This window comes from Hibiscus syriacus, unplaced genomic scaffold, assembly GCF_006381635.1.
Source record: "Hibiscus syriacus cultivar Baekdansim isolate YM2019G1 unplaced genomic scaffold, ASM638163v2 tig00111213_pilon, whole genome shotgun sequence".
Taxonomy (NCBI): Eukaryota; Viridiplantae; Streptophyta; class Magnoliopsida; order Malvales; family Malvaceae; genus Hibiscus; species Hibiscus syriacus.
Window position 1 is genome coordinate 537,571 of NW_024063022.1, and position 15,647 is coordinate 553,217.

Genomic DNA, 15,647 nt, shown 5'->3' on the forward strand with positions numbered 1-15,647 from the left:
TCTTCGCGCCTTAGATCTATTTTGGCTTCATTGTGTCCAAAATAATCTTAAAATTAACCTTCCACAGATTATTTTTGCTGAACTTGTCGAAACCGTAAATCTTGTTCCCAATAAGAAATTGTGTTCTTCTTTAGTTTATGGTTGTATTCTTAGTAATCTGTTTAAGAAGGTTGGGCTTAGATTTGGTCTTGATGCTTCCTTTCCCCTCAAAAATTAAATCAATCTATTCTCTTTAACTAAATCGGGATGGAAGATCAATGAAGAAACTAGTCTTTGGGTTCGTACATGTGAGCAACCGCCTGAAGTTAACGACTTCGACGATGAACCAAAACAACACGAGGAACAAGCACGAGCAGAGGAACAAGCACAGCCAGAGGATCAAATGCCTCCATACTTTTAATCCTTTATGGAGACATTCAATTTCCGATATGCTTCCATGGATTCTCGCTTCACTTCCATAGAATATCATTTATCCACAATGGGAGCTCAACAATTGGAAATTCTCTGGGAGATGTGCACAAATAACGCTTCTATGAATGAACACATTGATGCACTCTCACATGAGATGGCCGTTATGCAAGCTCATTTTCGTCCTCCCGATCCTCCTACGGATGCTTGAATCTGTGTTATGCTTTAGTACTTTGAACTTAAAGCTTATTGTTTCAACATTTTGAATGTTTTTGGATTGTTTTTACTTTGGTTGTTGGATATTTGAACTAATTTGAAGAATTATGGATGTTTGAACTTATATTTCTATATATTTTGTTTGGTTAAATTTATTATTGCATCATTTATATCAATTAGATATATGACCAATTTTGCCATGTCACATTGTTTATGAATATTGATTATGAAGCTAATGGCTACGTTTCTCTTGATTGTGTTCTTATCAGCTTAAGTTATATCTATTATAATCAATTGGCTAAGTACTTTTCAAAACTTTGTTTAAAATTCTTTTAAAAAATCTTTTTGATTTAACAAAAAAGGGGAGAAATGTTAAAAGTGAGAAGTGTTAGAGTAAGGAGGAGTAATTTCAAACTTGATTTTAAAATCTTAAAATTACTAAAATGTTTTGTTATATCAAAAAGGGGGAGATTGTTGAAAACATTTTGATATTTCGATATAACAAATCAAGTTAAATGAATTTTAAGATTTTCCAAAAAGATTTTCTAAGTATATTTGATATAATTATTCGAATATCAAAATATTACTCCAAATCTTTCAAATGTCATTTTTAATACTTACTCAAGTGTAAAATTAAGTTTTAATCTTAAAATAATTTCAAAACAATTTTACAAAATATTTTGAACCATTTCAAAACCAAAAATTTCAGATTGCTCAGAGGGAACCGATTCCCCCACAAGGGGGTACCGATTCCCCCCCTGAATGGTTTGGCTCCAAGAAAAACTGAATGCTCGGAGGGAACCGATTACCCCCCAAGGGGGTACCGATCCCCCCTGTTTAACGGTCGAAATATTTGAATTTTACGCTTAGGGAACCGATTCCCCCCACGCTCCAAAGCAGAAATATTAATTGTTTTCACACTTAAACGGCTCCAATAACTTCATTAATGATCCCCAACATTCAGAAGTGATTCAAGGTGTATTTAAACAAGCTTAGAAGACATTGATCAAAAAGAAGAAACAACAAGCAACTAGAATCAAGAGAGAATCAAAGAGAAAGCATCAAACCTCAAGTTTGAGCATTTCAAGCCTATTTTTCATTCAATATTCATTTTGCTTTCAAGAACACTACTTGTACTCAATTGTATTCATTATTGAGTGTTCTTTTCTTTGTTCTAGAATTGTGCAAACAATCTACCTTGTGAGGATTTCCTTGTAAGTTTGCAAATTTGTATTGTTCTCTTTGGGAGAGAGTGTTCTCAAGAATTTGGGGTATAATTCTTGAACGTTTGTAAGGTTACTCTTTGTCCTCAAAAGAAAGACAAATCAGTGAATTTGTGGAAAATCCTTAGTGTGGATAGCTAAGGTAGTGGACGTAGACTTTGGTTGAGAAAGTCGAACCACTCTAAATCGCTGTGCAATTACTTTCAATTTTCTACAAAAGCTTCCACCAAATTTTTAATTGCCAATTCACCCCCCTCTTGGACGATTTCGTCAATCGATTAACTCAACAGGACAGAGTTCATGTATAGAGATTATGACATTCAAATGCATGTGACATGTGTGAGGAAGAAGTCACAAACCTTTTACCCAAAAATAAAAACAAGACTGATTTATTTCGAAAAAAGTTAACTTATCTAAAAATAATGAAATCCAATTATTAATGCAATTATTCACAAGAAATCAATAAAGCATGATGCATGATTATGGGAATTGGAAAAAGAAGGATTGTAACTCAAATAATGGTTCAAATTTGTAAAATTCCATCGACACGGACAACATATAATTGAATAGAGCCTGACTCTCTAGTGTCTCCAACGGAGTCGCCAAGATAACATTTTCTTCATTAAGTTTAAAAAAATTATGGCTTTATTTTAGAAATTTTGGATTTTAGTTTAATTTAAAATTGAGAATCACCATCGACCTTTTAGTTAGGTAGGTCGAATACCGAAAAATATCTTTTAATGAATTAAAAAATCATTTAAAAGACAATTTTGGTCTATATATTACCAGAAATTCATTTTTTAGGATTCACTAGTCGGTTACATGTGGGAAAGGGTGAGCACCCCCACAACGCCCAAAATGGGCACCCTTGATTATTTTTTGTCAAAATCGATGGAATTTTACATATTTGAACTCAAAATTTACGTTACGATCCTTTTATTTCTACGATTTTAGAACAAATGAGTGAATCTCTTTTAAAATATTTATCTCAATAAAAATGATTTTATTCACACGATTTTATTTAATAATGATGTCCCCATACCACGTGAATTAACATAAATTGAAATCTAATTATTTTCTACGCAATTTCGTTAACCCAAGTCACAAGATAACATTGCCTTTGATTATTTTAGAAAACGAGAAAACAAATGCATGATTTATGAATGTAACAATAATAAATGACATATAAATGATGAATGAAATATCAATAAAATATATTAAAACTAAGCATGGATAAAATAACTAATGAAATGTAAATAAATAAATACAAAAAAATAAAAAAAGACATTTATACTCATGAAAATAATTAAAAATAATATATTTAATAATATATATATATATACCTAAAAATATAATATATCTGATAAAAATAAAAATAAAATATTTACAAATAATAAAATATATGATTAATTTAATAAGCAACAAAATGGTAATGATAATGTTATTTTATTCAAATAACCCTCGGAAGGGCACCTAAGACGTTTAGAGGTCTTCCATAGATTAGTCGAATAATTAGCAAATGATCTTATATAATTTTACAAAGCTAACTATAATAATTTTATAAAATTTAAATACTTAATAGAATATTAAAAAACATCCTTTTTATCAGTATAAGTACAAACATAATTTTTTTTAAAAATACCTATATAATTATATTACATTTATAAAACATAAATATGTACATAAATCTTATCAAAAAATACCTACATGAATATATTATATTCAAAACTAAATATTTAATACATATTTAAAATATCATTTTTGAATAACAATACATATACACTAATATATTATATTTATATTATAAATAAAAATTAAGCACATACAAAATATAACTGAATCACCAAGTTAGAAAAATAAGAAAATAGGAAACTATAAAAGTATTTTGTACCTATTATTTACTACCAAATTACTAGTTCAAGCAAAGACAAACAAAGTTAGAAGCACTAAATGTATAAATACAACAATTTCAAGTAATATTGCAAATAAGGGCTAAAATAGAACAAATGTCAAATTAATGAACTAGATTAAGCGTTTAACCAAATGATATTGATAAAGCACGTGGGACTAAAACATAATTATGGAAACATTCTATACTGAAATTCAGAAATAACCCATAGCTTATTTCATGGTTAAAAAAATAAATAGACCTTATGATGAACGTCTAACAAGGTAAGACTCATTTCTCTCTTTCTTTTTTTTTCGTCTTTCCTATCGTTTTTTTCCCTCTTTTGCATGGTTTCTCTGTTTGAAAATGGTGATCTTCGGTTCTCTTTAATTTTGAATCTGGTTCGAAAATGGTCTCCTCCTTGTTCGAATGCTGCTCCTTTTACATGTTATTTACGATGGTTTGCTTCGGTGCTACCATGAAAATGGGGCATGATTATCCTATTTTTTGCAGTTGACAGTCCCAGATTCTCCTCGGGATTCCTTGTTTTATCTAAGTTGATCCTTGTTATATATGCTTTTTGTGGATTTTGGTTTTTTTACTGATTGGTTGACATTTTGGTAGTAAGCTGAAACGACGACATTGACAAGTGTTAAAAGCAAGTGGCAGAGGCGGCGACGATGAGACAAGCTTGACTTAGGTGGCGATGACATGTTTAGGGTTGAGGTAAAACTCTAGAAATTCTTTTCTTTTGGGTCGTTGGATCCAGTACATATCCAACGACTGGGGAGAAAAGGTGGAAACCTTAATTGTATTGGGCTTCTATATATGGGCCTAGGGTTTTCAAATGTTGGGCCTATTGTATCTTGAATTTGTCTTGGGTTGCTTTGTAATTAGTTGTTGGGCTTGCATATAATTGGGCCAGCCATTGTAACCTATTAACACTTAAATAAAATAAAAAAACCAGTATATATATATATATATATAATTATCTAACATGTACTTAGTATACTAACACTAACTTAAAACCATACACCAACTTCTAATTAAACGTAATTAACATTAACATTTACTCATTTTCAATAGTTAAAATTAAAACTTATATAATTTAATAAACCAAAAAATATTTATTAAAAAAACAATGTAAATAAATAAGAAACCTGGATAAAATGTAGTATCTACAATAATTTTATTGAAGGACGAATATTCTAATTTTATTTATATTTATTTGTCCCTATAATATCGTATTTTTTATTAAATGATGAAAAAAAATAAAAACACAAACATCATTTACCCGGAAATAACTATAGAATTAATTTTTTACATATACTTTTTCTGACTTAAGATAAATTTATTGCAGAAAAAATGTTATTGTTATAATTATAAATAATAATAATGATTATTTAATATGTTGTAACTATTACATCGCTTTTTTCAAAAAATAACAATAAATTGAGCATTTTATTAGTGACCAAATAGAAACAAATTACAATTATTCATTTTAATAGTGAAAAAAATAATTTTCGTCACAAATCACCGATTAAGACTAGTAACTAAATGTGATCATCATAATTATGGATAATAATAGTAACGACTTAATATGTTGTCATTAATAAATATTTTCCCACAAAATTAAGTTGCTAACAATTTGAGCTTTTCATTAGTTAAAAATTGATTATGCCAACTTGCTTTGGTCACAACTAAACAATATTAGTGACAATTGATGTAATTTTAAATTATTACCAAAAAAGTGACCAAATAGAAATATATCGCAATTACTCCTTTCATTGGTGACAAAAATAATTTTCATCACAAATCATTAACCAAATAGTGGCAAAATAATTTCTTCATAATTATAGATAATAATAGTGACTACTTAATTTAATATCACTATTACATCTTTTTCCACAAAAAATAAATTTACGTTAATTCGAGCATTTCATTAGTGACAAATTGATAATGACAACTTGTTTTGTTCTTAATAAATCACTAAGGACCAGATTGACAAGGCTTTTTTAAAAAATGAATTTTATAAGTGTTGTAGAAAAGAATTTTTAAAAGTGTTATTTAAGTGCAGTTTAAAATTTAATTGTTTGAGATTTCTATTAAAAACTGAGTTTGATAAGATAAAATGTCTATTATAGACATTATGTTGTAAATTAAAAATATAGAATTTAAATTATATTTATATTTTTTGAATTAATCACTGATATCTGATCTATTAACTGACTAATTCAGGTAAATAAAATACTTTATTAAGAAAATATATATTATTCCAATAATTTCTAACATGCGGATATAAAATTATTATGAAATAATAAATTAAATATTATTTTGACTAAAAGAATATTACAAAAAAATACATTAGTGCTTGTAAATTAATGTGGATTTATTAAACTAGAAACTATGATATATCTCCTTAATTTCATTTTCATAACGAGATGAAATGTTTGATTATTTCAACTCAACCACAATCTCTCGTTTAAAATTTAAAATAACATAATATAAATGATATATTTATTCTTTTATCATTCAAAAATAATATATATATATATATATATATTATAAATAAATTTAAAGAAATTATTATTATACATGAAATATATCAATTTAAACTATAATAAAAGTTATAAATAAAATAATATAATTATAATACAAATATATTTTACAATAACTCATTATTAATATTTTAATATATGAACCATGTATTTTATTTATTTTTAAATAATTAAAATAAATTATTAAGTAATAAATTATTTTTAAGGATGTTAGTATTAAATTATTAAAATAAAATATAAATACATAATTGAGTGGATCATGTATTAGTAAGAGTAAAACTATAATTTGCTTTTAAACACAATGTTGAAAATGAAAAAGTTAGAAATCATAGCTTTTGCGGTTGATTTGAAACCACTATTTTCACCATATGTTTTTCATTTGACTTTGATTATGCGGTCAAAACGGATTCTTTAGCTAAAAGTATTTTTAGAAAGTCACACCAAACAGGGCCTACCAGTGACAGCTACATGTGATGGATTTTAAAATTGTCACTATTATTATCTAAAGTGTGACTAAATAGAAATAAGTCACCATTACTCATTTCATAAGTGACAAAAATAATTTGTCACAAGTAATACACTTTCTGTGACAAAAGTTTTCAATGTCATAATTAAAATAGTCACTACAATTCTTCACATAAATTAATTTAAAAAATTATTAAATATTAACGATAACATTAATCAAAGGAATAAATTGATAAAATTTTGAAGTATAAGCGCTTAATTGAGTATAAAAAATTTAAAACATTTAATTTTTTTTTTGAAAAAAAGACATGTTTGAGAACTTCTGGATTTCTCAATTTGTATAAATAAAATGAGTGGATATATGAATTTTGAAAGAAATGTAGTTGATTAGCAGCAAAAGAAAAAACAACAAAGACCATGCTCTTTGACCCATGGAGGGGAATGGAGAGAAAGAGGGAGATAATTTTGTAAGTTCAAGTATTTTTGTAACTATACAATTATCGGTCAAAATAGTTGTAAATTTGTTAGCCTTCAATTTGAGAACCAAAACAGAAGAAACTAAGAAGTAATTATTTAAAAGCAGATAAAAAATATTAAGAGAGAAAAGGGGATAGAAAATGTGGCACACAAAAGGAGGTGGTGGTGCAGGCAAGAAAGGAGGGGGCAATGGGTTGGTTGCTGTGGCCATCGACAAGGATAAAGGGAGCCAACATGCTCTAAAATGGGCCACCGAACACCTTATTTCAAGAGGCCAAACTGTTGTTCTTATTCATGTTACTAAACCCATCAGTATGTATTCATGTCCTTTTTTGTATTTAAAATATACGATGATTCTTACAGTATTTCGTGGGTGCAGATAATGTTGTTAGTAGTGGAACAAGCACAGATGGTCATAAAAAATTTATGATGGACAAGCTATCCAAGGAATTGTTCCTCAGTTTCCATTGCTTCTGTACTCGGAAAGATGTAAAGTTTATATATGCTGCTACCCTTTTCACATTAGTATTTTTTTTTATTATTGAAACAATTGTTACGTGGCAGATACAATGTCTTGATGTGATACTTCAAGATTCGGATGTTGTAAAAGCTTTGACAGAATATGTATCTCAGGCTGCAATTGAGAAGTTAGTTATGGGTGCCCCTTCAAAAGGTGCTTTTATGAGGTATGCTTTGACATATCAAAAGGTGCTTTTATGAGGTATGCTTGACACATTAATAGGTGTGGGAATTAATGAAATGCAGAAAATTCAGGGGGGATACTCCCACCTGTGTAACCAAAGCAGCACCAGATTTCTGCACTGTCTATGTGATTAACAAAGGAAAGATCTCTTCGATACGAAACGCCTCTCGTTCGGCTCCATCTTCTTCTCCCCTTCTGGATCAGATTAAAATACAAAGTTTTCCCGAGAATCCTCCAAAACCAGGTTCACCTTTCTCTCTTTTTTCTCGTCTCTTTCCAATCAAATATTGAATCGATGTTTTGAATATGCAGCAGCAGCTCAAGTGACCAACCCTCCTACTTCATTTGACGGTTCTTCCAAGTCGTCATTGCCAGGTACAAGGGCGAGCCTGATGAAAGCGTTTGGGGATTTCCCCGAATCTGATACGGATATCTCATTCGTCAGCTCAGACAGACCCAGCACTGATCGTAACTCCTCCTTGCTGTTCGATTCATTCCTCGATTCAAGCCGACATTCGCGGTTGTCCTCCAGCACTGATTACAGCATAGGATCCATGCCTTTAGGGATCAGGTGGTCTGATCCACAAATGTCACAGGAGAGTTCCAGAACCTCTTGTTCATCTCAAAATCTGGTATGTTTGCAGTCTAATTCCCACCCCCCAATCCTTCACCTTTGCCGTAATATAATTTAAAAGGAAATATAAAAACAAATAGGATGAGGTTGAAGCTGAAATGAAGAGATTGAGACAAGAACTTAAGCAAACAATGGATTTGTACAGTAACGCATGTAGAGAAGCCTTGACAGCAAAACAACAGGTACTATTTATATCCGATACCCATGTCCAATGAAAATGCATAAAAAACTTGGTGTTTGTAAATCTGTGGACAACAGTTTACTGAAATTTTAAAGTAGGCAATGGACCTGAACCGATACAAGAACAAAGAAGAAGAAAGATTGGAAGAGGCAAGACAAGCTGAAGAAGCAGCAATGTCGGCTGTAGAAGCAGAGAGGGCAAAGTGCAAGGCCGCTGTTGAAGCAGCTGAAGCGGCAGAGAGACTTGCAGTATCACAAAAACCATCCAATTTAGAAGGGGAGGCTCTAAGAGAAGCAATGGAATTGAAGAAAATGCTCAAGGCTTTATCCAATAGAAAAATCCAATATCGAAGATATACGATAGAGGAAATCGAACAAGCGACCGAGAACTTTGCTCCATCTCTAAGGATCGGAGAAGGGGGTTATGGACCTGTTTATAAGTGTTATCTTGACCATACACAGGTTGCAGTCAAAATTTTACGACCAGATGCAGCTCAAGGGAGATTACAATTTTTGCAAGAGGTAAGCAACTAGTATGTGGTTTATGTGCTCTGTTGTTTGCTTCCCATGCATACAATATGAAGCAACATGTTGGTGTTTTCTTATTGTTGCGCAGCTTGAAGTACTGAGCTGCATACGCCATCCGAACATGGTGCTTCTTCTAGGTGCCTGTCCTGAGTATGGCATTCTAGTCTACGAATACATGAGCAACGGAAGCTTAGAAGATTGCATATTTCGGAAAGGTAACACCCCAGTGCTGTCTTGGCAAATCCGATTCCGAATAGCTGCAGATATAGCCACAGGTCTGCTTTTTCTCCATCAGACAAAGCCTGAGCCAATCGTGCATCGTGACCTCAAGCCTGCTAACATTTTGCTTGATCACAACTACGTTAGCAAGATCGGTGATGTCGGATTAGCAAGGCTCGTACCTGCTGTTGCTGAGAACATGACACAAGTGCATATAACTTCAGCAGCAGGTACGTTTTGCTACATCGACCCGGAATATCAGCAAACAGGAGTACTTGGTGTGAAATCAGACATATACTCATTAGGGATATTGCTTCTTCAACTTATAACGGCGAGGCAACCGATGGGACTGACTCACTATGTAGAGCAAGCAATCGAGCGAGGCACATTTTTTACGGAGATGGCTGACCCTGCAGTGACGGATTGGCCAGAAGAAACCTTGGCATTGGCAAAGATGGCTCTTCAATGTGCCGAACTTAGGCGTAAAGACAGACCAGATCTTGGGAAAGAAATCTTACCATTGCTTTCTGAACTCAGAGATATGGCTGAGGAGAGAATGGCCCATTTCTTCTTTGCAGGCAGTCCTGTATCCTCCCCGAGATATTGTCTGGTAGGTCACTTCCAATATTCATCTATTTTCTTCTTTTTGAAAATTTATTTTATTTTAGTTTACTCACTAATACATATGATCTATCTTTTCTCTCATTACAGAGTGAATGATGTTGGCCATCCAAGGGGCCAAGATTAAAGAAGAAAATGATAGGATAAAATTTCAGTCAGAACATAACAAAGACTAGCTCAAGGATATGTGGAAACAAATTTTAGGTCTTGACATTTAACAACCGTGAAACAAGCTGGTTTAAGGTTTGGTTATTCTTTTATGTAAAATATGCTTATAACACTAATGTAATTTAACTGCATAATTTTCTCTTTCTCTCCAATGTATTTCATGCACGATCCGATATAATGATCTAAAATTTTTCTTCATACATTTTTCTAAAAATTATCATACACTTTATGTGAGAATTTACAATTTTATGTTCATTGCTAAAGACCCATCATAAACCTAAAAATTTGGAACTTGGATTCACGAAAAACAGTTATATGATGATGAAAAACATACAATAAGAAACAAAAAATAGTCGGCAACTGAAATTCTATCAAACCTGAAGCCACGTCAATACAAATATGTTAGCTTATTTTAGCACGTGAGGATGGTAGTTTGGCGGTTACTTAAACCGTGCACAGTTAGCATTGTGCAGTTAGGAGGTTAGGTAGACTTGTAGTCTCCTATGTATTGTGTGTACTTGGTGCTAATAAAGATGTCCATTCCAGTTTTCTTAAAATTGTAAAAAAAAAAAAAACCCCGAAAACCTACATGGTATCAGTGTTAGGTGATTCTGGGTTCTTCACATTTTCTTGCGTTGGAGCTTGAAGTCTGGTGGCAGTTTCTTTTTCTGTTGGCTTTTCTGGCGAGAGAATGTTCACAAACAAGAAAGTTAGCATGACCTTGGATGAGTTTAACTATCTGTTGTAGAAGCAACAGATTCTCCTCACGGTGGGAAGTCCTCGGCTGGAGAAGCTTCTTAACGGCGGTGTTCAACCACCTAGTCCGAAGATCGCTCATAAAGATGGTTCGATAGTAGGCAACAATGCATATGAAGTTTTCGTCGCTTAAGACAACGCCTTGGCCTCCTAGTTGTTGTCAACGATCAGCCCATCGTTGTTGCCGCATCTCGTTGGAGCAGATACGGCGGCCGAGATCTGGACCAAAGTTACGAAATTCTTTGCAAGTAAATCTCCGAAGACGATAATGAATCTTCTTTACATGTTGAAATTGGTGAGGAAAGGATAGCAGAACATGCGGTTGTACATCTCGGAAGTTAAAGAGATCTGTGCAAATAGGGATCATTTTTCGCTTGAGAATGTTGAAGCTGTTTTTCTTGATGCTTAGATGCAGCAACGCAACCTTGATCAGCTTGATACTCTTCAGATCAGTTCCACCATGGCAAAGTTGACGGTTACTGGTTCCACGGGGGATAATAGGTCTGCTGGAATGGGTGCCAATCAACTTGTTCAGCCCTGTACTCCAACAAATCAAGTGTTTTCTATAGCGGGGCAGTCGTGTCGTGTGTTCAACCGAATATGTTGTTTTCTCAACCTGGTACAAACCTGCTGCTAGTATGAATGAAGGTGGTCGAGGTATGAATGGTGTGAATGGGGGCAGAGGTCACGGGCGCAGCAGGTTTCAATGTCAACTTTGTGGGAAGGTGGGTCACCTTATCGGTTGCTGCTGGTACCGGTTCGACCAATCTTTTCCTGGGTTTGAGGCAGCTACGGTAACGTCTGAAAGTAGATCCTCGATTAATGCTGCTTCGGCAAATGTCTGTTCTTTTTCTGGTGATAGTTTTGGTTGTGGCTGCGTGTATCCGAGAGGGCATGAACAACCCGCTGCTGCTTTGGTCAGTGTATGTGGCCATGGGAACGTGGTGAACGGTGGTGATCAGTGAGGTAATTGGTGTGTTGACTCAAGGGCTACACACTATATCACTGCTGATGCTACAGATGTTGAGGACGGGTCTACTTTCCGAGGAGCAGTTAAGCTTATTATTGAGATGGTAAAGGCTTGTCTATTAATAGTGTTGGTCATTCTAGTTTGCCAACTTGTTCTCGTACCTTACTTTTTAACGAGTTACTTCATGTTTCTCATGTTACTAAAAACTTACTTTCGGTGTCGAAGTTTACTAGAGACAATGGGGTATTTTTAGAGTTTCATGCCCAACGGTTTGTTGTTCGTGATTAAGTTACATGAGCCGTTTTGCTTGAAGGGCATGAGAATGGAGGGCTATACGAGTTTGATTCAATCCCGATCGGTTCAGAAGGGAGCACTATAGAAACCAATTTAGCGTGTGTTACTAATAATGTCTATGATTTGTGGCATAGACGCTTAGGGTCATGATGTATTGTTGAAATTGAGTCGGAATTGTAATATTATTGTTGACAATGAGAATAATGGGAATGTTTGTGTTTCTTGTCAATTAGGGAAAAGTGATAGATTACCTTTTGTTGATTCTTAAACGAAGTATAATGGTCAGTTTCAATTGGTGTTTACAGATCTTTGCCGATCTCCTCATGTGTCGTTCGTTGATGCTTACACACGTCATGCATGGGTATATTTGTTGAGCGGTAAATCTAAAGCTTTGGAGGCTTTTCGGTTGTTTCAAAAGATGGTTCAAACTCAGTTTAATGTTTTGATTAAAGAGGTTCAAAGTGATTGCGGTGATGAATATCGAAGCTTAGCCAAAGCACTCCAAGGTGATGGGATAATTTATCGGGTGATGTGTCTACATACCTCACAACAAAATGGGGTTGTGGGATGTAAACATAGACACATAATTGATATGGCTGTCACATTGTTGGCTCAAGCTACCTTGATGTTGAAGTATTGGTCATATGTCGTTGTCACGACAAATCACTTAATCAATCAACTACCCACCAAGGTGTTGGGTGGTGTGTCGTCATTTTAGAAAATTTTCGGTAAGTTACCAAGGTAGGATCATTTGAGAGTGTTTGGATGTTGGTATTTTTTGTGTTTATAACCCTTTCAATCGCATAAGTTTTATTTTTGGTCTCAACCTTGTATTGTTCTCGGTTATAGTGCTCAACATCGGAGTAATTTTTTCTTAGTGTCGGATGAGAAAGTGTATCTCTCACTTCATGTTATTTTCGATGAAATGATATTTTCGTTTGAGTCTGTGTCAGTTGTAGATACTGCATTGAAAATGGGCGTTTGTACCCAAAAATCACCCAACCAATCAATAATTACCTATCAGGCACCCATTGACCAAATTTTACCAATCTAACACCCATTTGCTGACATGGACTGAAGGCGTAGATCCCTGGGTTTTCATATGAGATGGCGCCACGCGGATCACCATCCCTAGCTTCGTAGGGAAAACTGACACACAATAGAAGACACGGTTCACCATCCGTGCCTTCCATAAATGGTGATACGCGCCTTCCATAAATACCCCCAACCGTCTGTCGATCCCCCTTAATTATCACCTACTTCTCCCCCTATATATACCACTTCATACAACTCTAAAACCACATAAAAAAAACTCTTATTCTTACTTTTATCATTCTTTCTAACAAGTTTCAAGTGGGTTCTATTAATATTTTTATAATGTAAAATTATTTTTATTATATTATAATCATTAAATAGTGTATTATTTTATTATATTTGACTGTGCAAACTTTTTTATGGTTTGCAATTATAAAATGGAATGCGGGTTGCTGCGTTTAGATAGAGATCACATCTCGAGCCATTTTGCGGATATGGTAATAATTTGAATGTTATGTTAATTATTTTGAATGTTTTATTTATTTATTTTTAGTATTAGTTTATATTTTAATTTGTATATTGTTTCTGTAATTAAGGAAATGACCATATAATAGATCAATTTATTCGTAACGCTAAGTTTGAGATATCGAATTGTGTCTGGTCGTATTTAGCATAGGCTGGATTATGTTACATAGCTATATATGAAATGCATTGTAACCTTGAATCCAACCTTATTTCTACACTGGTCGAGAGGTGGAGACCAAAGGCATACACATTCCATCTACCGTGTGTGGAGTGCACTATTACACTAGAGGATGTTTTTTTATATTTGGGGCTTCCAGTAGATGAGCATGTCATTTCTGGTGTTGCGGATAGTGATTGACATTCCTTGTGTGAGGAGTATCTTGGGGGTATCCCGCCAAATTTCAACAGTGGTTGAATACCATTATCATGGTTGGCTACAAATTTTTGACAGTTGAGCGACAACTGTTTCGATGAGGAGGCTAAAATATTTGCATGGGCTTGCATATTACGACTCATAGGAGGGATCTTGATGCTCGATAAATCTCTCAACCAAGTTCATAATATGTGGTTGTGTCACCTCGTCGATTTTTGAGTTGCTTGGTCATTCAGTTGGGGCTCCTCAGTTTTGGCATCTCTGCACAGAGGAATATGACGAACAAATGATTATCGTAAAAATGATAGTGGCAGATATCTCTTGCTTCTGCAATCATAGGCGTGGTATCGCATTCCCTTTTATGTCCGGTGGTGAAGAACCCGTTAGTCTGCTCGTTATTACTGATGTAATTTCAATACTGAGTTTGTATATAAATAAATTTTCAATGTATGATGAATATTTTTACACTGAATAGGTGGTCATGTGTAAGGAAAGATCATCGTGAAATACCAGACGAATTAGAAGAAATTCAACTACTCATTGATCAAAAAGCTGGTACACGGGTATGTATTTAAATTTTGTTATTTACCTTTAATTATCGATATATAATTAAAATATTATTTTGAAAAGAATTATATATATTTGTTTTGGTTTCAATGGAGTCCTTGTGTTATTCACAAAATGAGGCATTGTATCCCACCTAATATGTTATGTTATTGTTGAGTTGCATCCGACTGATGACGTACTCCAAAAATTTGGTTTCGTACAATCTATTCCAGAAGCACCTATCAATCTAGACTATTTGCATAACATCGATAGACGGGGAAAAAAGAAGTCAACTGGTTGATGAAACACAACGACTAGGTGATGATATGGGAGGATCAACGTGGATGTATTTCCTGTAGGTAGATAATTTATGTGGATCCATATTCGGTTGCGGATGACAAATACCAGTGGTTCAACACGAATAGTAAGTAGTTCATGCTTTCTGAGGAATAAGAAGCCCAAAACATTCATCGGTGTCGAGAAAGGCATCCACCATCACAGCCGTATCGTTCCCTGACTAGTGCACAGAGATCAGGCGCTTTCGATTCGTCTTCAGCTGCAACATCAAAACCATCACATTAGCCACCGTCTACACTAAGTTACGTTTCACAGCCGTTTCGGATGGGGATGAAGTCATTTCAGATGGCTCTACAACTATTTTAGATGCCACCGCCTCCATTTCAGATTCCACCACAACATGTTCTGATGCCATCACCGCAGGGTTTCATGACCCCTCTTGGAGGATATTACAGTTCCATGCTTATAGATCCAGTGTGGGCTTAATATCCATCATATTTGGCGGGTGATGCGTCACCACAAACTCAGACTCATCTGACCCAATTTTTGCATTCATCAATGTC

The 15,647-nt window shown here is 33.9% G+C and overlaps 1 protein-coding gene across 1 annotated transcript; it reads left to right on the plus strand.

The window, feature by feature from the left end:
* The first annotated feature begins 7,359 nt into the window (after positions 1-7,359).
* LOC120156071 (U-box domain-containing protein 52-like) lies at positions 7,360-10,315 on the plus strand. Its single transcript, XM_039167483.1, has 9 exons — positions 7,360-7,547; positions 7,615-7,724; positions 7,800-7,921; positions 8,001-8,206; positions 8,251-8,570; positions 8,653-8,754; positions 8,852-9,274; positions 9,369-10,109; positions 10,211-10,315. Exons 1-9 carry the CDS (start codon positions 7,376-7,378, stop codon positions 10,217-10,219), a joined length of 2,205 nt encoding a protein of 734 aa, XP_039023414.1. The 5' UTR covers positions 7,360-7,375; the 3' UTR covers positions 10,220-10,315.
* The last annotated feature ends 5,332 nt before the right edge of the window (positions 10,316-15,647 follow it).

Coding starts and splice junctions, on each gene's coding strand:
- LOC120156071 (XM_039167483.1), top strand. CDS start 7,376: ATGTGGCACACAAAAGGAGGTGGTGGTGCAGGCAAGAAAGGAGGGGGC. Junction 7,922..8,000: donor TCAAAAGGTGCTTTTATGAG/GTATGCTTTGAC, acceptor AATGAAATGCAG/AAAATTCAGGGGGGATACTC. Junction 8,755..8,851: donor CCTTGACAGCAAAACAACAG/GTACTATTTATA, acceptor ATTTTAAAGTAG/GCAATGGACCTGAACCGATA.